The sequence below is a fragment of the Nyctibius grandis genome, chromosome 8 (genome assembly GCF_013368605.1).
Source record: "Nyctibius grandis isolate bNycGra1 chromosome 8, bNycGra1.pri, whole genome shotgun sequence".
Classification (NCBI taxonomy): domain Eukaryota; kingdom Metazoa; phylum Chordata; class Aves; order Nyctibiiformes; family Nyctibiidae; genus Nyctibius; species Nyctibius grandis.
Window position 1 is genome coordinate 2,598,322 of NC_090665.1, and position 26,713 is coordinate 2,625,034.

General features: G+C 43.1%; 1 protein-coding gene across 1 annotated transcript; it reads right to left on the bottom strand.

The window, feature by feature from the left end:
• Positions 1-4,017: 4,017 nt before the first annotated feature.
• On the bottom strand, positions 4,018-13,406 carry NMD3 (NMD3 ribosome export adaptor). Its single transcript, XM_068406442.1, has 15 exons — positions 13,329-13,406; positions 12,938-13,072; positions 12,063-12,159; positions 10,963-11,043; positions 10,728-10,856; positions 10,096-10,186; positions 9,841-9,919; positions 9,437-9,533; positions 9,040-9,157; positions 8,242-8,387; positions 7,451-7,563; positions 6,694-6,766; positions 6,082-6,188; positions 5,382-5,452; positions 4,018-4,922 (listed from the first exon to the last, which is right to left on the bottom strand). Exons 1-15 carry the CDS (start codon positions 13,370-13,372, stop codon positions 4,789-4,791), a joined length of 1,515 nt encoding a protein of 504 aa, XP_068262543.1. The 5' UTR covers positions 13,373-13,406; the 3' UTR covers positions 4,018-4,788.
• Positions 13,407-26,713: the final 13,307 nt, after the last annotated feature.

The following is a 26,713-nucleotide window of genomic DNA, read 5'->3' on the forward strand; positions in this document are numbered from 1 at the left end:
GTATTTGTTTAGAACAATGTTGAGTTTACAGCAGATCTGTTTCCTTTTACAAAGCTTGACCTTAAATTCCTCGGTCCTGCTTGGCTGAAACTTTCTGCCTAACTTTCCTGCTCAGCTGAAACTAATTCATGCAACAGCTTAGTTATAGTTGTCTTTGTTATAGAAAATTACTTCTTTCTATATTGGTGACACTTCCAGTATACAGTGTAAATGCTGTATAGAATAGTATTTACATATAAATTTTTCTAGATATTTTTCAGAGGGAAAAAGGTAAGAATGTGAAAGTATGAATGCTCGCCTGCTAATACCGGGTACGAACCATCCCCCAGCCTGCAGGCAGAGCATCACCCCAGGCTGCTGGGGGGTCTCGGCTCCTCCCTCAGCTCTAGTTTGGAGGGACACATGCTTGATTAGAGACAAATGAAACCTTTTTGTTGCTTCCCACTGCGTGTTGCATTAAAAGCCAGTATAACACTTGAACTTGACCTTTGATTATTTTTAAAAATTATATTATAAACCTACATTAAAAGAATTTGGTTTTGAGATTAAATAATCCTGTATGCATCTTGCATCCTGTCAGAGTGCAGGGAATGATTGCAGGAATGATTGCTCTCATCAGTGCTTGTACGAGCACTTCCAGCACGCTGGCTCCAGCACCTCCTTCTCAGAGCACCAGCTTCTGCAAATCCTCAGCTTTGGGACTAACTCTGTGTGTGCTGCGTTGGGAACCTGCACGCCTGCCTCTGGCTGAGGCTTCCACCAGGGAACCTCAGATCTAGACAGTGCAACACGAAGTGCCTGAACACCTTCCCTCCTTGGGGGATTCGGGGCACCTAAAGGACCTAATTCTGGATTATTTTCAATATAATCATTCACCTTTTAAGGAGAAGTCCAAAACAAACCTAGGGCTTCAAATGACTTTGAGGGTTTTCTCTTCTGCTGCATTCATACTGGCTTAAATATGTCAAGCTTTCATACATTAGCATAAATTCATTTCAGCAGAGGTATGGGTTAAAAATTGCAGCCCTTTATATCTCAGATCCGCCCTACAAAAAGGTCTGAACTAACATACTAATAACAAAGGTGTTAATCATCATCGTTACAGCCCATGCACCATGAAGTCCCATCATACTAAGCGGTATACAACCAACCTGCCAAATAACATACAGCTTAAATAGTTTGTCTTACAAAACTTGCCACTGCACACAGATTATTTTAAAATAGTCTTTCAAGTCTTTTCAGTCCTTGGCACATCTGAAACTTTTTCTTAGTTGATGTGAAAAGGTACATTAGTTGGGGATTTGTGTCATACGTAATTGTTTCATTTTATAAAACTGAATATTCCCATTACACAAAGGCACTTCTCTTTCTTTACGATTATACTTTCTTTTTCGTCATGGGACTGAAATCCTGACAAGTTTTGAACTTGATCTCCTGTTTCTTACATGTCTTAACCAGGTTCCCATCCTGAGCTTACAATGAAGGTGAAGTACAGAAAGCGTCGGTAAATTCTGAAGGCAATAATGTTCTTTGCTACGCGATTATGTTTTGGAATGAGCTATGGCAAACACTGCCAAAACCCCTCTGACACCCAACATGTGAGTCTCACCCCTATATTTAACTGTTCTGGGAGAATGCAGCTAAAATAAGGGGCCCTGGCAAAGTGTAGAGACAAATATGCCAGCAGAAGGAGCAGTTTGCCAAGAATAAATCCTTTAACGTCAAGATTAAAGCAGCTTTTGTCTTATTTTTCCTTAGGTTGGTGTAATTTTGAACTGAAGTGAAAATACTAGGAACTCCATCGGCATAAACAAGTTTTTCAGAGTTTACAGCCATCTCTTCTTTAGCACAGCTGAACAGATTGCTTTTGGGGCCACGACCACGAAGCAGTAGTGACATCAGGTGGACTATCACATCAATCACAGGCACATCTCCACTTCCCTGTGGCAACTTCTACAGAAGAATGGGCAAGTGCCTGCCACGGCTGATGCCTCCTGACTGAAGCGAGACCCGTGCCTCTCACCAAGACGTTGCAGCCTTTCAGGCAAAGTGTATTTGGCCGTGCCTAGGAGGATCCTTACAACACAGCCAGCACTTTGCTTCCATCTTCAGCACGTTTCAGTTGTTACAGAAAGAAAAATGACTTTGTACAACAGTCCTTACCTACATCAGATTGCTGGCAACTTGATGGCAGGCAATGTCTCCTAGATGGACCATTGGCTACACACTGCGTGGTCCTCATTTGTGAGGACCTAACCCTGCTCTCTCTCCTGCGCCCAGCGGAGCTGCTGCTGTCGCCAGCCTGGGAAGGATCAGATCCAGCCCCTCCCCAGGACAAGCCTAAAACGTGCTGGGTTACAGGAGCGGCAAAGGCCAGCGGAGTGTTGCCCCGCAGCTCCTAAACCCGCACTGAGTGTCCAGGAACGGATGTGAGAGGATGTAGAATTGATACGGGAACTAATCTAAGGTTTGGGGCAGAGAGAGATACACATCCACAGACACCCATGTTTTTCCAAAGTGGTCTGAGAGAACGAACACTACCTTATATGCGTAGGTTTTCCCAAACACACGTGCTGTGCCAAATCTGGTACACACACGTGTGCATATATTCACATCCCAACAGCAACTCCCCTCCTCTCCAAGCAAACCAGTGGGACGTTACGCTTCAACTCTTCCGATTCAAAGTTTGGGTGCAAACTAATCATTAAGCAGTTATGAGTTAAAATCCTGAAGCAACTTCTGTCTGTATCAAAGGAGAGGAGCTTTAAACTGTGGCTCAATCCACAGAGAAGGGATTTTCAGCAGGAGATGCAGGGTGAGTGGCAGCCTTTTAGCTGTTGTGAATTAAGTACCTTTTGTCAAATTACTGACCCGGAGTCAGTGAGAAGCCCTTGGCAAACATCCCATTTGCTGGTACACCACCTAAGCCTCTTTTGGCTCCCAACTGTTTCAATGTTAAAGGGACACTGTAAACTTGAGAACCTAAAATTAGAACTAACTTTGGTTTCAAGTACACGCAGCTTACCCGCTCATTGAGAGCTGATACTACGTGTTACCAGCTAGCAAACAAACGCACAAAAAGCCAAGCAATATTCTCAGATTTATGACTTGTTGGCCTAGCAGCCGTGGCATGAGATCTTTCCAGCCAAGGTTCTTGCTGAAAGATGCTTGAAACCTAATGCAGACTGGCAACAGACCACAGGGCCGGGGGGGGAAGGAAGAGGGACATCTCCAGTGACAAACAAGACAGCAATACATCTGCAATTACTGAGAGACACTGAAGGAAAACATTAGAGAGGAAGGAAAAGGGTGGATCAAAACAGCACAGTTTAAACAAGCTTTTTTCACAACTCCCCCCTCACCTGCCACCGACAGGAAGGTTATTACCAAACTACACAAGATAACGGCCTGATCATTCTTACCTGTGTCACAAAAACCACAACCCAAAACACGTCCAGACACGGAATGCATTCATTGGCTACAGGTTACACACTGAAGTTCTTCATTTCCACAGATTTGGCCAAATGGTGACTAGGATTGAGTTTATCTACATGTCCCCAGCACTACTGGCAGGTGTAGCTACTCTAAAGTATGTATAATAAAACGTTTTTATTGTTCTCATTTGAGCTGTACAGATCCTTGATAGCAGAATCATTAATACCCTGTTAGATGAATCCTACACATCTCTATTTTTTCCAACTTTAGATTACCAGTATTTCTCTCCTTTACATATGCCATTTATTTTGAACGTTTTTTTTCCCCAAAGTTAAAAAAACACCATGGCATAACCAACCACTCTTGCTATGCTATGCTTCCATATTTACATTGAGTTAAATCCATGTACTTTCATAGAAACTCTTAGTAAAATTTCTGTTGAACCACCTTTGTGCAGTGAAGTGTATTAAAACCAGATGAATATAAGTATGTCACGTCCTCCTACACCACCTAAGTCCTCTTTGGGCTTGCAGCAGAGAGAAATTTGATTTTAAAGTTAACAAAATAATGACAGACCAAAAATACCTGTATAGTTTTTTAATAGTTCATACCTGGTGTATTAATTAGACATTATGCATATTGCTTTTAATCCCCTGATACAGGCATGGAATACAGTACAATATTGACTATACTTAACAGAGGTTTCCAATCTTTCTGATCAAGGGCTGCATCTTCAATCAATTTACAGGGAAGTTTTTTTGTGTACACACCACGTGTATTTGGAGTTCCCTTACCAAAGGAACAGAACATACATTCTTGAGCTTCTCCAAAATATTGTTATATGGAATAATCTAGCAATATCATAAAAGGCTTCAAACCGTTGTGCCGAAAAGATTCAGGCAGGAAAAATCCTTCCCATGTGGAGAAAGGAAAGCAGTAAGCAGTGGGTAGGTGCTCTACCTACAAATCTACCAAACTAGAATAAAATCTCTCCCTGTGGACATCCTTCCTTACCAGCTGCCCTCAGCACAGGGCAATGATTACTCCCAGTACATAACCCTGAAGTTACTCAGCTGGTCTTTACACTGCAGAAGTTGCAAGGAGTGAGCACTCAGGGATGGGAGGAACTTGTGGAACTTAGATTGCAATACTTGCATCAGAAATTTAAGTTTAATTGCTGATTCTCTAGAAGATTAGATATAAAATATGAATTCAGGACCATTATTAAGGCGTATAGTGGTAGTTACTGCATTACTTTTCATGTCCATGTGATCAGTTTGTAATGTTTACTTATGTTTTGAGTACTTTTTCCTCACTAAGGGAATATTTACTGCATTGACTAATGCACTATTCTTATTCTGTCATCATATTTGCTCCCTCCCCACCAGTAGCATCCTGGGAAATATGGAGATCCTCGAGCATTTCAGCCAGACTGATTCGTGGAGGGCCATCGTCGTCTGTGTCGCTCTCTACTGGAATGTCTGCATCTATAAAAGCAACAGGAAAAAAAACAACAAACAGCTAAGCAAAGAAAACAAACCCCAAACCCCCTGAACAACCCCAAGGAGGGAGGGGGAAAAAAAAACCAAAACCCCAGAACAAGCAACAAACCACAGAACCAAAACCCAAACAAATCCCCCCTAAAAACCAACAATCCCACAGCAACTGCTCTCATTGAAGGGGCTGAATTATGTGTCAAATCCTTCACCCAGCAGAGTTTTTGGGTTAGAAAATATGCTTCTCTCTCTCATGTTAAATGCAAGCAAACTAAAACCACTAACATCCATTCAGTGCATGTGAAATACACTGAATACCTGAAGCTATTACATTACAGCATTTCTCTAGGCCTGAGTAGTTCAAAGAACCAAGGGAACTTCAGTAAAAATATTTTCACTCAAATAATCATGATCTAGTTACGTGCAATTAAATGGTTAAAAAGGCCTTACTTCTGTAAATGTTGACATTCTTCCTTATGGCTTCATCTTCTTCGAGGTCTTCAAGGAAGTCTTGGTATTGTCTGTAAAAGATGCTTAATGTATTTATTCCCTTTTCCTTTGGATTTATGCAAATTTAGAAAACAAAATAAAATCAAATAAATCCCTAAGGAAGGCCTGCAGCCTGCAGTCCTCCAGACATGCCTTCTGATAGCATTCCTACATTTCCAACTCATTCTTTCTGCGTTTTTATTAGCATCTATTAGTTTGCAAATAATTTAATTTGCCTGTCGTCATTTACTCTAATTGCCTCATTTTTCCTACTCAGTTATTTCATTGTTTCATTCCCTATTCAGAATCTGCTGTTGCTGTATCAGCTTCGTCCCTGAACAAACCAGCGACAAGCATGTTTTCACAGAAGTGTCCCTTTACCTAGAGAGACACCAACTGCAAGCTACAGACACAACGCTTCTGATATTACTCATCTTATGATTTAAGCTTTCCTTGGAAAAAACATGCAAATAGTTTTTATATTTTGCAACAGCAAACCTGAAAAACCTGCAGCGTTCTCTTTAAGACGTCAGGATTTAGTCTGTTTCCACACCCCCCCATCCCATTGTCCTCAGTATCCATGTTCCCTGAAAACTTAGCAGCCAACATAGCATAAGGGTAAGTCAGGAGGGACTGAAAAGCTTCCCAGCAGATACCGAACCTTTCGTCATCTGTATCCGTGCCTTCTCTGTCCCTTTCTAGCTCTTTCAGCCTCCAGTTTCTGCGACGCTGGCGTTTGGTACGGTCATAGCTCTTCTTTATTAATACCTAGAGACAACCAGCACGTGTTTACACATACACACCTCCAATACCACTGACAATGCTCTTTCAAAATCCAAAACACCCCCCAAATCTAGACTTGGGCAACTGTAAAATCTGAAGAAACGGTAGAGTCAGTCTGGCACTCAGAATTTTTATATAGAATTTCTATAGCATTTATCAATTCAAAACTTTACAAACACTTTGGATTATGTCCTGAAGAGGCAGATACACACTGGAGCTGTAATACAGTCTTCACCACACAGTGCATGGTATTTTGAACAAAACCAACAGAGTAAGGTAAGTTAAAGTAAATGTATTATTTAACCCCCACTCGAAAATTTAACAAGTGAGAAAGTAATTCTCAAAATTAGATGCTATTCAAATGTCAGTATTAATATTCCCCCTTCCTTTACGCACTACAGAACTAGTAAGTATTCATTATAAAATCATATTCCCTAATACCCCTGGGTAATGCAGAGAACTTTGTACACAGAAAAAAAAATGGTCTTACCACATCAGGAATAGCGTGTGGGTTCATCTTATTGGCAAACTCGTCATTTAAGTTGCAGTTCGCCAAGTCGAATCTAAAATGAAAATAGTTATTTTATCCTTTTATGTAAGTCTACAAAATTGAACTCAAGGTATCATCTATTTGGATTAAAGAGCAGCATAGTGTAAGTTACAGCTCCTAAGATAAACGTTTCCAAATGAAGTACAGAGCAAATAAAAAATCCACGTCAATACAGAGCTGTCGTAACTATGAGTAACACTGAGAAGCTGCTGGTCCCAAATTCTGTTCAGTAGCACTCCCCAGCCCCCTGAACCCAAACACCAACATCCACTGAGGTTCTGCTGGGCTTACAACAGCTCCAATGACATTCATGTTTACGCCTGTTTGAGAATCTCCTCATTTGCCTCATCTTAGAAAAATTTCACATTTGTCGTTGCTGCATACGATACTATCAACAAAACCAACTTGTCTCATATTTTAAAAATCCCTCCCATCTGTTTGTGTCTGAACTGTCATTCCAATCTGCACTCTAAAGTCAATGCTTCAGGTCTCTTACTACTGACAGTCTGTTCACAGGAGAACTTCTGCTAGAAATATTACGACCACCTCTTCATGGCCAAGAGGAAAGATTCTATCCCTTTTGCTGATTTCATTTAGAAATCAGAACAGTTCAAAATGTTTTTCATAAGCCTGCAGAGAATCCAGGGAATTTAGTCATTAAATAATCATTTAATAAAAAACAAGAAACAGAACAGACCCCAAGACAAGGTCGCCGGGATTCAGAACGTGCCCCAGGTGAGTACAGCAGAAATACTGACGATCTGTATTCAGCTCCGAGGTCTTCTGCACCCAGGCTTCAGCCAGCGTGTGCTTGAGGAATGAAAAAGAAAACACGCTCGTAATCAAACGCAGCTTAACTTGCTGTGCTATTAAAACACTTGCACTGCTATGTTACCGTTTTAAATTAGATTTGTAATTAAACTTGTATTTCTACATCAGGTATCCAACGTATTGCTTGCTACTCCTCATCTCTCATCTTCACAAAAGTAAGGAAATGGACACGCCAATCGCTTTTCACAAGGATTCCACGAAGGCTGCTTCTATAACTAGACAGGGTTTTTTGTGGTGTTTTTTTTTTAGCTTCATAACTTTCAACCACGTATAGCTTTTGACTGAGAAGAAAATGTTTGGCACTGATTCATTAATTCTGATTAAAAAGAAATGCTTCTATACTTCAACAAAAACAATTTAATAATAGAAGAGTTGCAAAGCTAATATAAAATAATTGAAACAACGATAGTAACAAGTAGTTTAAACTCTTCAACAGAAAAGGATTTCTGAAAGTGGAATTCACATGATACCTGTGCAATTTCCAAACCAAAATGCTGCCAGTATCTTCCTGAGAAGAACTTTTGCCAGTGGCAAGACACAGAAAAGCATATAGGTGACTTTGCAAAGTCGAACGATTCAAAACAGACGTTCAGCTGAGTAGGGAGGGCAGGGAGAGGAAGGCCCAAGACACTGAATCCCACAGAGAGGAACTCTTACCTTGTTTGATCTCGCCCCTGCACCTGCACCTTTTTTCTTTTCTTGAACCCTATTGATATCCACAATGATAAATTCCTCTAGCTGTCTGGGGTGGAACAAGCCATTGAAAGGGTGGCGCCAGTAGGTATTTCCATCAATTTCAGCAACTGGAAAAAAAAGCACCAGCACGGGCGATCACAAGGGAGAGAAATTCTTGCAAAGAAATTAAAACAAAAAGGAACCACTAGGCAAAATTAAGGCAACTGACGAACACTTTTTGTTCAAGTTTGTTATCGTAACACAAGTGTTTAGGATGTGACCCATACTGCAAACTCGTGCAACAACAGCAGTTAATCTGTGACAGCCAAATCACATATTGTGTGTCTGAAGCACAGACTTTATTCACAAGAATCATTCTCCTGGATGTCTCCTTGTATTTTGTTGGTAGAGCTTACCAGCAAATACCAGCCAAAGCACAGTGCTTCTGGTACCAATGTGGCTAGAATCGTAATCCAGAGAAAAATTAGATGCCATCTAATTTTAGAGGAATATCCCTGAGAAATGTAAGTGCTTAGCAGAGACCTAGAACATCCACGAACCTAACACTGACCCTGCACTTTTTGCCTACGAAACTATGGAAATCAAGCTGAGAGAACTATGTCTTAGTGCACTATTAATTTTCTACGTCAGTGATTGCACAGATACATTTACAACATTAAGGTCTAAAAATAGATGAGTTCATGAAAACAAAAAAAGTAAAAATAATTGTGCCAGCAGAAAAATCAGCTGCTGTAGTGCAGAAAAGCAGCCCCAACTTACTCTGCAGAGTGCTAGGATCGATGAGGTGGATGGTACTTGTTACTCTAACGCACACACAGATCTGGCTCATGTTACCAAGACTCTGCGCCAGTTTTGGTGACAGACATACAACGTTGTCCTGCATACAAACAGAAAATAATTTGCAGTCACATTTCCTTAATTTTTAACCAAGGCTTTAGAGAAATCTGGAATAAAATTTTTAAACTTTGTATTTTCAGTTCTCCACCCAATATCACCCACTAACTTCCTCAAGACAGCTGCTATTTGCACTCTCCGTGCTTCGTGGAGAGCAAACCCCTCCATCCCCCCAAACACACAATAAATCAGGCCTCCAGCACCAAAGCCAAACTCCACCCACTTCATACAATACCCTGAAGACGAAACAGAGAGCAGCTACCTTGCATATGGGAACAATTTCCACAGAGAAAGTGCTTTTGTAATTGTAGACATTACTGTGAATATCATGTGAGATCAAACGTTGGGATGATTTTGATCTATAAAACATAAAACAGAGCCTTCAGGCAGCAAGAAGGACATTACACGAAACAGGAGATAATCAGCAATGAAAGTACACATCTATGTACTACAAATCCCAAAATTAAGGAAATAGAAAAATGCATAAGGGTTAGTTTTACAATGGCTAAGTGGAAAACACAGGACTTCTGTAGAAGGGATTTTGTCTGGTTTAACTAGAATACAGGTTCCTTACACTTTCACTTACAAAATTCTTTAAAAGTGAAGGATCAAAGACATTTCCCAAAAGCTTCTGAGTATTCAAGGCAATGAAGGTAAATGATGTACCTAGATGGAACTGTACACTGAAGGAAGTCTACCATCTTCTGGGCCTGTTGCTTTGAAGAATAATAAAAATCCAGACCATCTTAAAGAAAAGAAAGCTTGATGAACTTATCTATTCCAATTACTATGTTTTTTTTCAAGTACAATATATAGGCTTAAGTAATCTGCTGCTTATCTGTACATAGCTACTAGCACAAGCACTCTCACAACACAGGTTACCCTATTCCACCCCAAGGCTAACAAGCCACCTCATTTTACCGTGGATTTCTTTGATGCGAAGTGTATTTTGATGAAGCCTGTGTTTTAAAATCAGCTGCTCCAAATAGTAGAAAGTCTTCTTGTGAGGAGTCTAAAACCAAGCAAAGATAAAATTATCCAGGTTACTTAAGAATCATCTAGTGCAGTATCTCTGAAGAATAAATATTTCTATCAAGAGATCATCTAGGGAAGGAACGGTTCAAAGTCTATTCCAAGTAACCAAAAAGATTTCAGAGATGTGCTCTACTCATACCAAATTAGCAACCAGTTACACAAAAATGAGAGACAGAAGCTTTAAATAAAGATACAGTTTTCTTCAAAGAAGATTTAAATATTTATAAACAATCTGTACCACTGTTTCTAACGCTGCCTTAAAATACAGAAAGGTGTTTAGCAATTCACACAAGATCCTCCTGCCAGCTGCCATTTAAAAAGAATATGCTAATAATACTGGACAGCAGAAAGTTTTTCTAACTAAGATCAGTAAGAAAAAAAAAATGAACACAAAATGTATTACTGTGGCAGTGTGCGAGTGTGAGTACATCTTTTTCTGAGAAAATCAAAAAATCATCCAAAGATTTGTCCGCCTGACTGTTCCGCTGTGAACAAATGAAAATTCATTTTGTTTCTACCTTTTGTCTGACTTGCACTACAGCCTTCCAGAAATCCTTAGCTTCAATCCTATGACAGTCTTCACACATTTCAGACTGAACTATATATTCCACCACAAATACTTGCTGAAGAACTGCTCCATTTATCACCTGCAAAACAAAAGTTGAAAAGGTTTCAAGATAAGCCAGTAAACACATGCTGGGTTTTACCAAAGAGAATCACTGATCTAAAATGCAATGTTAATACCCCAGTTACCTCTTTCTGCACAGTCAGTTTCAGCTTCAGCCTCTTCGAATGTGGCTCTGTCCAAATAAAACCTGCATCAATCAGCCGGACCTGCCAGTGGGAAAGAAGAACAACTCAGCTACTGCCAGCAGTTGTACTAGTACGTGTGTTAAAAACATGCAGCTCTACCAGAAAACACAAGTTTATGGTATAGTTCATTGTTCCTCAACCAAGGGAGGAAGTAAATAACCTTAATTAAAACCATATGTATCAGTATATCAAACCCAATTAATAATGCTTAGTTAGAACACACTCTGATCTACCTAAAATAACGGGGACGGAACCTCGCAGGCTGTCACGTACAACACACTATTCAACAGTATCTCTGGATGCCAGGTAATGATCAAGTTGGAGAACATAATGGTTTCTTCAGGACTTAAAAGCCAATTTAATCTCTAAAACTAAGAAATGTGCAAATTTACTACAGCAAAAGACATTTTATACATTTAAATGTTCGCCCAATAGCAAGAAGCTCGATAAGGCAAACTGATTCAAACCTTGATCAGTGCAGTAACAAAACAATTTTTTGCCTAAAACATTCTCTCAGACTTTTTCCTCTGATAAGATTCTGAAAGGAAGAGATACTTTATTCACTTAAACATGTGATTTTGAATTTAGCCTATATACAGACCCCTGCAACTCTTTTTCATATCACAGTTAACCAGTAAGAAGCAGCATTGTATAAATAATTTTAAAAATCTGCAAAAAGAAAACTGTGATATTAAGGTGCATTAAAAACATGTTCAGTTAATTATGTGCAACTCCCATCTATATAGTAACAATTTTGCAGTACACTGTACGCTTTGTAGTCACAGAATTGCACTGCAACAGCCTCCTCAACATGCTTGGAAATTTTTTGTTAGAGCCTTTGTTACTGAATCCTCCAGAATTCTAGCAGAGAGTTATATGAGATCAGATTGTCATTCTCTATACTTAACACAAATCAGTCAATAAGCCCTACACAAGTACAAACAGCTGCTTCGGAAGGATCAAACCCTAAGTTAGCAGGACCTCATTTTATGCAATACCAATAGATGTGCTATGAAATACCAACAGAATTAGCTACTCACCCTGCTCAGTGAAGCTTTGATTTTTTTAAGACACAAAGCCAGAAGCTCTCTTGATTCTAAGGTGCACTGAATCCATGTTCCTGGAGGCTGAAGGTACCTAAGATACAGGATGCATCGTACAGCACGTGAAGCTGCTTCAGCAAATTACATCAGTCAAAAGTCAAGCAGTTGTTTACCCAGCTTTCAGTTTTAATAACTATGCAGCTACAGCTTTTGCCTCCCTAAGCATTAGGATTCATGCATTCCAGGTGCATTCACACTTTTACCACCATCCTCACCTCCTTATGAGGAGTGTCTGAGGGAACTGGGGTTATCTGAAGAAAAGGAGGCCGAGGGGAGACCTTATTGCTCTCTACAACTACCTGAAAGGAGGTTGTAGCAAGGTGGGGTTGGTCTCTTCTCCCTGGTAACAAGTGATAGGAAAGAGGAAATGGCCCTAAGTTGCGCCAGGGGAGGTTTAGATTGGAGATCAGGAAAATTTCTTCACTGAAAGGGTTGCCAAGCACTGGCACAGGCTGCCCAGGGCAGTGGTGGAGTCACCATCCCTAGAGAGATTTAAAAGCCGTGTAGATGTGGTGCTGAGGGACATGGGTTAGTGGTGGGCTGGGCAGTGCTGGGTTAATGGATGGACTTGATGATCTTAAAGATCCCTTCCAACCAAGATGATGATTCAATTTGCCTACATTTTTTTCTTTCAAGGACTATAAACTTCCTCATTTAAATCTTCTACACCCTACATACCAACACCTTTCCATTTCCCCCAGGGAAGAAACACAGGAACGTGCTGGAAAATGGTAAGGGACCTGCTGAACCCACGCAGGGGTGCCGCAGGCCCCGGCCCCGGGGGCCCGCTGCCCCTCCGGCCGCCCACCCACCTTTCGCACTGCTTGCAGAAGTGGAGGGTGCCCTGCTTGGGGATGCCCTCGGTGATGTCCACCTGCGCCCGCAGGCACCCCACGCACATGTTGGCCGGGTTGGGCGGGATGGGCACGCCGCACTGGCAGCACAGGCTGCAACGCAGGGAGGAAAAGTCAGTCACGAACAGCACCGCAGAGGCCACCGCGACAGCAACCGAAGGTGCGTGTATGTTCTATTTAATTGTTTTTTTTTTTTTTGTTCAGAATAGTTGTGGCCCAGGAGAGCCGTCACCCGCACCCGCACCCCCACCCCGGTTTATGGCCGCCCGCGTCCCTCCCGCCGCGGCACCGGGCGGGCAGAGCCCTCCCCCGCCTCCCCTCCCGGAGCCCGGCCGCCGCCACCGCTTACATGTGGCCCTGGGTGGGGGCCGCCGGCCCCTTCATGTACTCCATGGCGGCGGCGATACACGCGGCCCCGGTTCCGGGCGTGAGGGGAAGGGGCGGAGGGAGGCGGTCCCGCGAGAGGCGGGCGGCGGGAGGCAGGGCCGCAACATGGCGGCGCCCGGGGCCTGAGGGCGGGCGGGTGCCGCTTGCGAATAGCATTGCAATTAATGACTCTGTAAACGTAAATTAATTTTTATTTGAAAACAATGGGATTTGATCTATCCATCTCCCCTCCGCTGCGGCGCGAGCCCCTGCTGTTGTTGCAGCAAATGGCGGCAGCGGGGTACGACCTCGGCGGCTTGTTGTAGTCCTGCTTTGGCCGATAGATTTACGTCCTCATTTATTTTTTTTTAATAGAAATGTGCTGCATTCGTTTATTAGCATTATCTGACAGGTATCGCACATCCGCAAATCCTGCTGAAAAGGGTGCGAACTGGTGCTGGCAGCAATGCCCGAGCAGGGGGCCCTTTCCAGCAGTAATTCGTAAAAGGTTTCAGCTGATTTATCTTCGAGAAATACTGCTTTGAAGCAATTTTATTATAGTTTTCACCTGTTTGTCAACTGTGCATGAACATCTCCAAATACTCTTTAAGTATATTTTAAAAGGAATTCCTGATGTTGGTAGAGTAATAGGGATGTTTGGCATTAAATTTCTATTAGTTTCAGTGTTGATTTTGAAAAGACTCTTACCTTCCTGTCTCAGAGTTAACATCTGCCAGCAAGTTCTCATCCCTTTGTAGAAACAGGTAAAGCGAAGTGCCTGAACTTCTCCCTTTGTTTAGTCTCCCTGTATTTGAGCAATGATAATCACATTTTTTTCTGAGAACATACATTATATACAGTAGATTATGTCATGGTGCAAATGCTTGTAAATGAAGAAATAACTGTTCTGGCTAAGGATTCAGTTTTGATTTGAAATCATTATCACGCATGAATGAGTAAGGATTCTCATCTTGTCACTGATTTATAAAGGATTTAACTACAATAACTATTAGATGCCTTTAATTTGCTGTTAGGACTTAATGTGAAACTACCCCCAGGACCAAGTGGCAGTTGCGAGTTTCTGAAGGGAGAATGCAGTTTCAATAGTAGAATCCCAGGACATTATCCTAACTGATGTCAGTAATCTACTGATGACTTTTTCATGATGGCCAGTTCTTAGCAAAGCCTTGCTGGATTTTGAGAAAATGTATTTAAAGTTACATTTTACAGAAATAAGATATTTTACAATTTTTAAGAGTTCACCTTCCAGACGCGTGCTTGTCTCCCAGTACAAGAAAGACTTGATATAGTGGAGTGAGTTCAGCAGCAGCCACCAAGACAGTTCAGGCTGGAGCCCTTTCCCCATGGGTGAGTGAAGGGACCAGGGCTGGCTCAGCCTGCAGCAGAGACTGCTTTGAGGGAACCTAGGAGCAGCCACCCAGACTGATGAGGAGGTCGTGGAGAAGAAGGAGCCAGGCTCTTTCCAGTGATGCATGGTGGGTGGATGAGAGGCAACAAGCATAAGTTGAAACAAGAAAGATTCAGAGTGGTTTAAGGAAAAACTTTTTCACCATGAGGACAGTTGGGAACTGGAGCAGGTTGTCTGTGGAGTTGTGCGGTCTCTGTCCTTGGAGGGTGTCAAGCCTAAACTGGTTAAAACACTAAAAAAGAGAGAGAAAGATGGAGGGGCTGCATTTCAAGCCAGTCTGGCTGTGCTGCTGTGTGCGTGCTCTTGGCTTCATTCTCATTCTCAGTGAATCAGCTGTGCACTGCTTACTGGCATATATAACACAGGAGTAAGAAAGTGGCAATAACTGCTTACCTTCCTGAAAAAAAACCTACAGGAATTCTACTTCTAATGTGGGCCGAGGCTTTGAGTGTTTTTTTTGTTTCCCTGCAAATGTCTCTGGAGCTGTTACCTAAAGTGCAAGATGGTAACTCATCAGGACATTTCGGTTTTCACAGCTCTATTTCATTTCCCTTTTCACCCAGGAGCTGCAGGAGTTACAGGACTGTGTACAGGCACTGCTGTGAATTTAAAGGTGGCTTTGTAAATTCTGGCAGCTCGGGGGATAAAGCTGTCAGGTCTCCACCACCAGCTCCTCTAGTACTAATGATGGAGAGTGGGAAGGGTGAGGGTGAAAAATGTTGTTCCCCCTTCTGTGATGGCTGCTGTCTAAAACTATATTGGCATTTCAATGTATGATTGGTTAGGTGGAGTTGTTAATTACTCCTTGGCATTCCCCAAGGTCAGAAGCACGGCAGGCAGGATGCATAAGTTTTTATTTTACATGTTTATTTCGCAGAATTTGGGGATGTAAAATGATTTAAATATTTTGTCACTTTTTTCCATTTGGATTTACGGGCTAGGATGAGAGTGTCTGGGAAATAAATAGTATGAGAAGTGTGTACTTCTAATTCCAGTTAGAGAATCAGATAATATGAATTAAAATATGTAGAAAAAAATCACATAGAAATACAGAATTTATTGTGTACAGTACACACATCTCATTTATAGAACTAATAATTAGAACGGTTGTATAATTAATTCAGTTATCAGTCTATATACTTTATTACATCCTAGAATGAACCTTTTCACTCTTCCATTAGTTTTATCACTATCAACAGCTGTAGCAAGTTTTTTTAAGTGCCATTTTACCCTGATTCATCTCTTCCAAGAGGCACATGTATTTCAATAAACATTATTTTTAATCCCAAAACCAGCCATCAGAATGATTTGTAGAAATGGAGACAGTATAGAGGAAGAGCTTTTCTGGATGGGCAGTGGCTGAAGGTGTGAGTGGCTGTTAGTGAAAAATCTTTTTTTTTCCATATTGGTGTCCCTTGGGGGAGCTCCTGACCCGGTCCTTTGCACCAGGAAAGGATTTGTGTGATACATAAGGAAAGCAAGCACACCACTTAAAAGCAGTTTTAATACAGGTTTGCTCTCATTCTTACATGGAGATGACTGGGCCCTTGAGTAAAGAGCTGTACATAGTTTGTGTGAAAGCTCAAGTGCCAAGGCATGAAAAGCCAGGACAGCGTTGGTGGAGGTGTGCCAGCCAGAACAGCTGGCTCATGACAGCTTAATTTTCAGTAGAAATGACAATAAATAGAAGCATAGAATGCTAAATTCATGGGAAGGATATTCCTGTGATTAATTTAACAGACACCTGAGGTCACTATTCCCTCACGTAAACTGGCTCTAGGAAAGGAGGTGGTGGAGCTACCAGAGAAGCTCCTGGGACCTCTTGTCCAGTTAGAGCTGCTCTGACCTTCCAACAAAGAGGTTTTGTTGTGGTCTGGGCTAATGTTTGCAAGAGCTGTGTTAATTTAAATGTAAAAGTCGCAAGAGTTTAAGAAGACAAGCAAACATAGTATATTATGCATTTTTTTTAATTATTCACTGTTAAATAAATTTGGGATTCAGATCAGTGTGCACAAAGGCATTCAGCACCACCAAGTCACAAGTTAATAAAAATACCCTAATTTAACTGTAGAATTATTCTGCCAACATTAAGATGGATACATGAGAAGGGTTGTGTAATAACAATGAAACACCTCTATGCTCTTACCAACATCAAATTTTGTTTTTAAGAGGATCGTGATGACACCTAGTCTGTATTTTTCGTTATTGAGGTCCTGATCGCTCTTCTCTGCTGTTTCTCCTGTGCAGCTTTGCATTTGCAGCCACAGATGCCTCTAACCCCCCAGTTAAGGTTTTCCCCAGGCCTTGCCACATGGCCAGTTCCTGGAGGAAAGCTCTCCTTGCCTTTTGTTGACTGCAGCTGTGAAGTTGCAACCTAATAATTTCAACAACGCAGCACGTGCAGAGCTGTGCTCCGGCAGAGGTACCCCTGTTTCAGCTTGTCTTCTGTGGTCTCAAGGAGTGATATGAATGGGAGGAATAACATTAGCTAATTCCAGTGGGACACGACATTTCCAGGGGGTGTTTTCTGTGAGATAATCTGCACTAAATTTACTGGGATAATGCTCCAATTATTTTCCAGTTCTTGCCTCTTTCTTCAGTTCCTTGTGAGGAATCCAATTAGCAATCCAATTTAGAGGACGAGCCACAAACATTATTACTGCTGAACTTCAGAGGCAGGAACAAAGAGCTGAAAGGAAACTTCTTTAAAATAGCTTTGCAGCAGCCATCAGCATATTGTGATGCTCCACTTTCAGCTGATCGGTAGATAAAACTTGTGCGTTGCATCATCAGGCTTTGATGTGCTTTGCCACAGCACATGTATCTGTGGTTTAGTTTCCTTTTAACTAGGTAAGGTGGTGCCTGGAACTTGCAGATAGGACATATTTGATCCAGTGCAGCGCATATTTCCCCAATAAAGTTTGAAAGCCCAGCTGACGTGCGGGCTGTGCAAGGGGGACGCGGGGTGATGGGTGAACGCTGCCCTTTGTCAGCAGAGCGGGAGTGTTCTCAGCCTTGCTGGGTGTTGAACCAGCTGGGAGTAGCTGGATGCTCCGTGTGCCAGAGGCACGGGTGCTGGTTTTGTGCAAAGCCTGTCCTGCTGCTGCAGTCAGAGGCACGGTGGATGCACGCAGCTATTTTGCACTGAGAGGCATCCTCTGCTTCCTAAATTCCTGGAGCCTTTTAAGAATCACTCCTATGCCTGTCATGGGGTTAGCAATGGATGAATTTTTCCTAGTAGCCTTTAAAAACCAAAATAACCCAAACCATAAAGTTACTTGACTGGAGCTACTTGAACAAGGAGACGTCCTAGATTCATGAAATATTCTTCTGGGTATTACAAGGGAGAATCCTCCTTGTGCTAACTTCTGTTCTTCAACAGCTCCCATCACCCATTTTGTGTTCATCAAACATCACAGCTTATTGCTGCTTGATAACCACAAACCCCAAAGCTTTTAGTTTATCGTCAGGACAACTTCAGCAGCTCAGCCTTTGCAGTGACTTACCAACATGCTATATTGTCAGAAAAACTCTCTTTGGTAATTAATTCTCCATTGCTTTTTAATACTTAGCTATTCTGCTGAGATTGCAAAGTGTTCCTCTTTTAAAGAGGGGTGGCACTTGTAGGGTGGCACCGGTACCTGCCTGTCTGTCCATGAGAACCTGTGCAGAAAGTACAGCCAGTTCCCACAGATACGTTCAACTTAGCAATCGCCTTTATTACCATTTTTCTTTTTTAGTGTAAAAGATCGTGATGGGTCTTGTTACTCAGTCCAGCCTCCTTTACCTGGGTTGGGAAACAGCCATGGCAAAGAGTTAGCATGGACAGGAGCCAGGAAGTGTTGCTTTAGTACTGGTGTGTTTGTTACCTGTACCGGGATGCACTAGATCTGAACTTCAGACTAAGAAATAATCGTTTTAAGAAGGTAAATATTTGCTCATCAGAACGTGATAGGAATCTTAGAGACTGTTGTACAGTAGCTGTTTGCTTTCCACTTGCCTTTTGTAATCTTAGGTGTCTCAGCTAAAAACATCTCATCCCATTAGCTGGCTGAAGGAAACCTGGTGAGAGGGTGGGTTGTGCTGAGAGGAGTAGAGCTGCTGGGAGAGGGTCCACGCCAGGGTGAGGTCTGGACATTGGCAGCAGTAAAATGAATATATTTTTGTAGGATTTGTCTTTTCAGATATTGTCACTTTGAGCTCTCTTATAAGAGAATATGAGAATGGAAATATGCAGGTAAAAATATTTTGCACGTTGTGTCTGTTAAAAACCTCTACGTAAAATTTATGGATGGTGTTGACGTTTCCTAGACTTGCTTCACTAGCTGGCTGGGGACAAAACCAAGCGGAGAAAAAGCCAAAAATCAGTTCAGTGAACTCACTCTCAAAACAAACCTGCGTCCCTTGTGCTTTGGCTGGGATGTGCACTGCTCCTCCTCCCTCCATCACTGCTTTTGAGGGTAGAAATGGAGGGCAGAGGTATGGCGGAGGCAGAAGTTACGTGTTTTGAGGTGGATGGAAGAGCCAAAGATTGATAGTTTGTAGGGGAGGAGTAAGGAAAGGAGACTTTGTTGGTGGAAATGGGAGATAAAATGAATGGAAACAATGATCCCACTTTGCAAGGGGCCAACTGGAAAGGGTAGGAAGGGAAGGTGATATAAAACTACAGCACTGGATGAGTTGCCTTGCACCAGACTGGAGCAGCCTGAGGTCTGCATGCCTTCTCTGGAGCGCGGCAGACGAGAGGTGTTGAGTGGCTTTGCTTTTGTCCAGACTTGATGCCTCCTTCAGTAAGCAATGGTAACGTTCCAGCAGTCACTATGCCAACCCTCTGTCGCTGGAATAATCCTCTGAGGCAGGGCTGGACTGCAAAATCATCCAATTCAAAGGGGCCCGGGGCAGAAAAAACCTGAGAACAAATCTGTGTGATTGTAGGTGATTTGTGCCAGCGAGCGTGGGCCTAGAAATGAAAATTGCATAAACAGTCAGGAAAGGAAAACACGGAAGGAGGAGGACAGGGACACTCTGCCCAGCCAGGGCTCTGCTGGCGACAGTCCTGTATGATGGTATATGCACTTTATAATTATTCATCAAGGTGCATTCTCAGGAAGAGGTGTTGCAATTTTAGTGGGTTGAATTTTAATTTCTACCACTCCCATCTTGCTGGCCCATGCCCGACATGGAGATCTGACACACAGCTATTAAAAGATGTCTCTGCAGGTATTGCTCAGCTATAAAATTGCAAAACCGGAACTTAATGTAGGTATGATAGACTCTTGATGTAAAGGCACCGACTTGCGACTGCTCTTGGTGCGTGGAAACTCCCAACGCTGATACGAACGCTTGCAGCTCGTGATTTATTTCAGAGTATATGCATTTATATAAAAGACAACTTCAGTGATGCTAGTTTTGTTATTGAAGATTTCTTGGGGGAAGAATCACAGAATCAACCAGGTTGGAAGAGACCTCTGGGATCATCAAGTCCAACCATTGCCCTGACACCACCATGTGAACTAGACCAGGGCACTAAGTGCCATGTCCAGGCTTTTCTTAAACACCTCCAGAGATGGTGACTCCACCACCTCCCTGGGCAGCCCCTTCCAATGGCTAATGACCCTTGCTGAGAAGAAATGCTTCCTAATGTCCAACCTGAACCTCCCCTGGCAAAGCTTGAGGCTGTGTCCTCTTGTCCTATCGCTAGTTGCCTGGGAGAAGAGGCCATGTAGCCAGGGCTGCTGCAAGGAGATGCTCATTTCAGTGCCCCAGTCCTGTGTTCTTGTGACAAGGGTTGGCTGGAGTGGATTTGAGAGGGCACAGTAATTCTGAACAGAAAGCTGGTATCAAACTGGGTACGGGGCTCTGAGATGTTTTGGTGCATTAAAATATATCTGTGATAAGGAAGAGCTTTTGGACACCAGCATACTCAGATGGTTGGATAGCAAATGGGTCCCATCTAGCCAGCTGTGAAGGGCTTTCATATGGGAAGCATGTAGCATTTCTTGGTGTTTCTCCACACCATGTGTGAGACGGCACGGACAGCTGAACACAACGCTAGATGTAGGTACACACACCTTGGTGGTGGTCTAATTCTACTTGATTTCATCAAGTTGTGCCTTTCATTCTCATATGAGGGGAAATATTGGACAGGGAAGTAAAAAGCATTCATCTGCGATGTGGAGAGGGCTTCTTGGGATCTGAGTGTTATTCACCTTGAGTGAAATATCTGGTACGTCCTGTACTTGCTCTGGGCAAGGCAACAGGATGGATGGAGTTGGATGCGTCTACTCTGTTTGCACCATCTTTTTCTCCAGCTGTTACTCCATAAATCATGCAATCCCTGTGCATTTGGCAGATAATTACTGTATATGAGCTACCAGGCTTCTCTTCTTGTGCAATTTGTGGCTGTGGAGAATGCGAAGAACTGATACAAGCTCTTTCCTCTGCCAGCCTGATGGGTGAGGCCCTTTGCTGTGCCGTGTCACCCCATCTTTTAATTACAATGCTGCAATCCTGTTACAGCCCTCTCTGATGTTAGGGTGCCTTATTTGGAGCCTGGCCTCAGTTGCTTCGTGTCAAATCCTCCTTGATGCACATTTTACCTGCATTTTCTCTTCCCGTTCATTTTTTTTTAAGTATCTAAAGCTCATAAAGATTCATGGCATGTAACTCATCCTTGAATATGACCTTGAAATAATGAGATATTTCTGATCTACTCTGTGATTATGAAGCAAAGACAGGAGCTGTCAGAAAAAATAACTGAAACGGCACCCTAGCTGACAATATGTCTGTTCCTGATGCTGCCACAAATTACCTTCGTTTCCTCCCCTTCTCCCTCTTTGCTCAGTCATTGTAAGCAAAGAAGAATCTGATGTTTTTCATATAGATTTGCCAGATTTACCCTATTCACCATCTTGTAGATATTCCCACTCTCCTCTTTGTCCGGGCTCTTGGCTTGGCCTGAGCATGTCTCAGCAGTAGGATACATATTTTGGGTACACATGCATCCTTTTAATTTCTCTTTTAAACCTAGACTAAACCTAGCTTTTGGTAATTGGGGGGGCTATAGCTTATCTTAGGCCACACGAAGCAATTTCTACAGCCTATTTCTAGCTTGAAGCTTCTTCTCCCAATGTAGAGGAGGCCTCAGTTATCCTGGTAACAACTCCAGGACAGCCCCATTTTGGGGCTGACTGTACCGAAACACCAGAATTAGCAGCGTTTATCAGCTCTTAGCTGTCCTGATGTAGCAACTTCTGAAAGGAGCCTCTGAAATGAGGGTGGAGCAGGCACCGATGATGCCAAGTGTGAACTCTGAGAGTTAATTCTTACCTCCCCCTCTGAATCACAGCCTTACAGCTAGGGAGTTTCTGTATAAGTTGCCCAGAGGTATTTGCATAATCTGGGCTCCTCAAATTCAGGCAAAATATTGCTTATTGTAAGGAATAAATATATTAAGGACAAAACTGATCATACTTTGAACCAAGGTGTCTTTAGTTCAGGCTGAGTTTTCCTTCCTGTGTATAAGGACAGAGAGTAAAGAGGAGCCCATTTCGCTTCGGCTCGCGCTGCTGAAGCTCCCTTGCTGGAGTGTGGGACGAGCTCCGTGCTGTTCCCATGCGCCCAGATCCAGCCTTTGGAGGACCTCGGGAGTGTTACAGGCATCTGACCTCCTTTGTCAGCTGACACTGCTATTACACTGAATTTTTGGTTTCCTGAGATTTAAGGTAGTTTATTTTAGCAGAACGTTTTGGTAATTTCAACTCCCTCGATTCCCTTGACTGCAACGAGTTTGCGGCAGGGCTGCACGCTGGGTGAAGTTTGCTGTGGCTGTAGGAGCTGATGATCTGGACTTCAGGAGGAGTCCAGCTTTTCCACTGGCTTCCCAGTTTTTCACTTTCTGATCAGGCTTGGCTGGGAGGGAGATGCTGATACGATCGGAATGAGGCACTTCAGGGCTCATGCAAGAAAATTCTCCAGGCAGCTGGAGAGCTTAGTGCAAGCTAAGAAACACCATGTAATTTAGCTGGCAAAAGAGAGAGATTTGTTATTTAATTGTGATTTTGTATCACCTTTGTCTGACAGACCATCCCAGTATCTTTCTAGAAATAATGAGGAACCCACCTGGTTTTGGAAGTTTAGTAGCAGAGCATGTGGGAATCTCACTGGGGCGGTAGGACGAAGTGGCGCATCCTTTTTCATGCAGCGTGGCGGATGCCAGTCTCGGGGGATAGATGGGGTTCTGTTTTCTTCCTCCTCTGGGGATCAATGTCTGCAGCAGAAACTTCTTCAGAGCAGGAGGGGTGTGAAAGAACGGGCACTCACTGCTCAGCCAACCCTTCATCCCACCTGGGGCACCAGCAGCGAAAGTCCCTTTGCGGAGAGGGTCAGGCAGGTGCAGCCGCAGCTCCGTGGGGAGAAACAAGAAGCTGGTGTCTCCTGCTGGCCTACGAGCCCATTCCCACATGCTCTCTTTTCCCTGAAGAAGGCAACCAATACTCCAGAAAGGAGAGGAGTGGCTGTCTTTGTTGTGGTTTATCACTAAATTCTGCTGTTGTCAATAGGTAGATGCACACAGGGAGTCCAGATAAATGAATTGTTATCTTATCTTGACCAGGAAGATATCTGGAGTTACCAAACAGAGAGAAACGGGCAGTTTGTGGTAGGATATCAGTAACTTGCCGATAGAGCTGTGGTTTGGTTATTTTAGGAGTAAACAATTAAAAGGACTTGGGTAGGAGCTGACTTGCGCACTGCGAGAGGGCAGCACTGCAACATGGGATGTTGATCGCTTTGTGTGATTGTGAGACAGTTATTACAAATTCAGGAATACTTCATTTGAAAATCAGCCTTTTCTGCTTTAATTTTCAAGTGCTCAGCTTGGCACGACGCCACGTGTCCACATCTCCGTCCCAGGGTGCAGTCGTCCGTCTGCAAGAATTGACCGAATTTTGGCAAATGCATTTTTTTCCCCCTAGCTTCCAAGTAATTAGGGATGTAAACTCTAGAAACAGAGCGTTGCCTTGGTAAGAGGTGGAGCCAGACACAACGTCTTGTATCCACAGTCCTCCTTGGTGTGCGCTGTGTGCATGCTGGGCAGGGCTAACTCTGCACGTACAAAGAGACCAGGACAACGTCTGTCCTTTGCAGGAGTGTAGCAGAACCTTCCTACCATGGAGATGAGAGTGATTTCCCTTTACATACCATTTTTATTTGTGGGCAAGTTTGAAAGAGGTATCTGTCCGGTTCTGGGCCCTGCACTTCAAGAAAGATGTTGAGGTGTTGGAGCGAGTGCAGAGGAGGGCGACCAAGCTGGTGAAGGGTCTGGAGGGTCTGACCTCCGAGGAACGGCTGAGGGAGCTGGGGGTGTTTAGCCTGGAGAAGAGGAGGCTCAGAGGTGACCTTAGTGCAGTCTACAACTACCTGAAGGGAGGTTGTAGCAGAGTGGGAGTCGGCCTCTTCTCCCAGGCAACCAGCGATAGGACAAGAGGACACAGCCTCAAGCTTCGTCAGGGGAGGATCAGGTTGGATATTAGGAAGAATTTCTTTTCAGCAAGGGTCATTAGCCATTGGAAGGGGCTGCCCAGGGAGGTGGTGGAGTCACCATCTCTGGAGGTGTTTAAGAAAAGACTGGACATGGCACTTAGTGCCATGGTCTAGTTGCCATGGTGGTGTCAGGGCAATGGTTGGACTCGATGATCCCAGAGGGCTCCTCTTCCAACCTGGTTGATTCTGTGATTCTGTATGGAGGCACATTTCTCATGCATCATAGCTTTTGCGTGCTGTTGATTTATGATATCTGTTTGCTGTTTTGGGAGGTTTATCTAAAACAGGGCCTGTACAAAAATGATCATTTAAAATATGTTAATGACATCTTTCCCTTGATAAAAGCTTTACGGCCTTTTTACCTTTCACCGTAACTGTATGAATCATTGTAAGTGAAAAAAAATAACTTTTTTCACTCAATTTGCATCCAAAGCAAGAATCTTAAATTATGGCCAAATAACTGCAATAATAAAACTTCAGAAAAAAATTGGTACTTGAACATCCTTAAGATTTCAAAACTTCATAAACATAGGGTCTCAGTTTTCAGGGAAAGATGAAGTTGGATATCCAGGTGATGGCCTGTCTCTGCAAGTGACTGGTTTGAACCCAGATGCCCTGAAGATGTGTAGGATAGGCAATGGCAGTGCTTCCCCACCAACCGCCTTGGACTATTTTGCCAGTCTTTTCTAGAAAGATCAAGAGAAAGGACAGAAATAGAGCTTTCTCTCTCTTCTATTGAATAAGCAGTCAGGCAGGAGCCACTGTAAGGCTCTCTGGGGGTATGAAAAGGATGGGGAATATCACTTCAAATAAGTCAGCACTACATTTAGTCACTGCTCGTGTAAGCCGAGTTTAGCTGGCAGCCAATCATCTGAGATGTCTGTATCCCACTGACGACCCTCTGAGCTATAAACTGCTGCTACCCCATTTCAAGCTCTGCATTTTAATTCATGTGATAAAAGGAGTGCACCAAAATAACTTGGAAATAAGCCTGCTAGATGTGCAGAGTGGCTGGTGGCAAAGCTGATCCCTACGTTTCCCGTGCAAGACCACTGCTGAGGAGAAGGTCCCTGGGAACCTTTTTTAATAGTCTCAGGTGAAGGCTGCCTGGAGGGGCTTCAGGAAGAAGCTTTTGGAGGTTCATGATCTGGACACGTGCACGTGTAGTTGCCCTCGGTAATGGATTTGGGAGGCGATCCATGAAATTGGCCAGGAAACCTTTATGGCTGGATAAATCCTAGCTTGGATTAAATGAAATTAAGAAAATGAATTTTAAACAAGGGAGGTATGGTGCTGGCCAGCTGAACCCAAAAATTTCTCAGCGCTTAATTTAATGATGCCTTTGTACTTTCAGGGTGAATGCAACTGGAACTGGTTCATCTCCCTTTCTGCTTTTGTTTCGTTTATCGCTGTTGGATTATTGGTTCTGTTTACTCTTAACATAGTCCTTTCATTTGCTTTTTTTGGTGTAAAAACTTCCAGCTGCTGCGCTCAGCCTGAACTACAATTAGCGTAGGGTAATAATGGAGCAATTAACTACAATTAACAGGGAGTAATAATGAAGCAGGAGAAAAGAGTGCCCTGCCAAGGTGTTTTATAAAGAGCCCGACACCATGCTCTTCACAACGGAGTTGTTTCCCACATGCTGTATGTACTGGGCTGTCTGCTGGTGTCACTGGCAGCTGTCCAAGATGCAACCCTCCTTCTGTGGCTTGATGCTATAACAGCCAACGGTGCTTCCACGTTAACGTGCAGATATGATCTGATTAAAACCTCTTCCCATCGTGTATGAACGGCTTCATCTACAGGGAAAACTGTTATTAGCCATTGGAAGGGGCTGCCCAGGGAGGTGGTGGAGTCACCATCTCTGGAGGGGTTTAAGAAAAGCCTGGACATGGCACTTAGTGCCCTGGTCTAGTTGCCATGGTGGTGTCAGGGCAATGGTTGGACTCGATGATCCCAGAGGTCTCTTCCAACATGATTGATTCTGTGATTCTGTGAAAAGGATTTCCAAACTGGAGCAGAGTTTCCTAAGCTGTGGTGTGGTCTCAAGCTGTCAGAAGTGGTGTCCCACCTCCTCTCTCTTTCAGCCAGGGAAAAAAAATGTTTCTGTTCACTGCTGTGTGCCAAAAATGCTTTGAAATCTCCTGCTGGAACCCACTGATTTTGAATATTAATTAGCTAGAGTTATTGCAGCTTTCTAGTAGAAAGCAGAGGTGAAAAGGGTTGGAAAAATCTCAAAAGGTTTTTTAGTAGAGAGAGGTTATTTTCAGCTGTCTCTTTCCTTCCTGGTGAACACCTCTTGCCCCTAAACTTTAAAATTTAGTAAAGAAGCTGAAGAACACACACAAAAAGTGTTTTCACTTAAGTAAGGCTGTAGGGACCCTCCAAAAGAG